The 1,303-nt window shown below is 50.3% G+C and overlaps 1 protein-coding gene across 1 annotated transcript in view; it reads left to right on the forward strand.

The window, feature by feature from the left end:
• The window catches only part of LOC108750401, a 35,650-nt gene extending 34,737 nt beyond the window's left edge, over window positions 1–913 (forward strand). The window contains exon 9 of the mRNA XM_018489816.1: window positions 272–913. Within this exon, the coding sequence (XP_018345318.1) occupies window positions 272–741 (470 nt within the window). The 3' untranslated portion in view covers window positions 742–913. The remainder of the gene's footprint in view (window positions 1–271) is intronic.
• Window positions 914–1,303: the final 390 nt, after the last annotated feature.

The raw sequence follows: 1,303 nt of genomic DNA on the forward strand, positions 1-1,303 counted from the left end.
GAAATTTTAATCCTGTTACGAGAATGGATGTTATTATTTGACGGTAACATATTTTAGGTAACATATAGTATCTTTCTATTCTATTTCTCGCACGCACACCGCCTATTCTTCCCGCTGATTTCGCTGCTGCTTGCATCCGCATTTCTCGCTAACGCTTCGCGCAATCTCCGATACGACTGCCGTTGTCGGGGATTGCTTCTCAGAACGATCAGGCGATAATCCGAGATCGCGCGTGGCAACTTATCGAGCTAATCCGTCGATCTGCTCACAGACCGCGAAAGCCCGATCTGCGAGCTCTGCCGAGGTAACGGCTACGTCGTCGTGCACTGCGAGCACTGCGACTTCTCCAGCGACGGCGACCTGATCTGCTTCCGCTGTCAGAGCGACGAGGGCTCGTCCAACGGTCAGGTATGCCCGCGTTGTGAGCGGGAAGCCGGAGTCACGTCGAGCACTGGCAGATCCGGCTCCAGCGACGAGGGGAACGGCAAGTACCCCGTGGACGCCGTGGTGAAGATCCAGGTGAACGATCGGACGATCGACGTTGACTCCGACGAGACCCCCGAGAGCGAGAGCTCGGGCAATTATCATCCCCAGAGGGGTGCGATGGATCGACTCGATACCATCGTCGAGACGAAGGGCGACACTGCCAGCGAGAACGACGAGGAAAACGGCGGCGGCGCGAAGCTCAACGGTACCACTAGCGCGAGATATCTCAATTATATGATCGTGCTGTTCCTGTAAATAGAAGACGACATTGAAGTAGATGCGGCCGGACCCGCGGCCCGCGGCTTTGCTTGGCGCGATATCGTACACGAGGGGGTCGTAAATTGTTGGATCGTTGAAGCGGTAATTTTCTCAATTAACCGATATCATCGTAATCTGACGGAAATGATTTCAATCGTAATTATTAACCGAGCAAAAATGATTTTATCTGAGAAAAATTTCGGCGTTTCTTAATTTTCTAATTTCACTTTGACTTTGAGACTAGACACACAGAGATTTTGTGACGTTACGTCCACAATGTGTTACGATCGATCCGCAAAATTGGTTGGCTGGAGCGATGGCGAACGCCAAATCATTTACGAACCAATGATACTAATCAGAGGGCCGCGGCTCGAGCCGCACTGTAAATAAACTGCCACTGGATATAATTGATCCATACAATATAGAACCGTATAGATTAATTAATAGATAGCTCGTATTAGTTAAGATGCAGATCAAGCGAGGCGGAAAGAAGGGAAGAGAGATAAGAGAATGTGTGTGCGTGTGTGTATCACGTTCGACGCGCGCAGTATTGCCGTGA

Source organism: Trachymyrmex septentrionalis, unplaced genomic scaffold (assembly GCF_001594115.1).
Source record: "Trachymyrmex septentrionalis isolate Tsep2-gDNA-1 unplaced genomic scaffold, Tsep1.0 scaffold37, whole genome shotgun sequence".
In the NCBI taxonomy this organism is placed as follows: Eukaryota; Metazoa; Arthropoda; class Insecta; order Hymenoptera; family Formicidae; genus Trachymyrmex; species Trachymyrmex septentrionalis.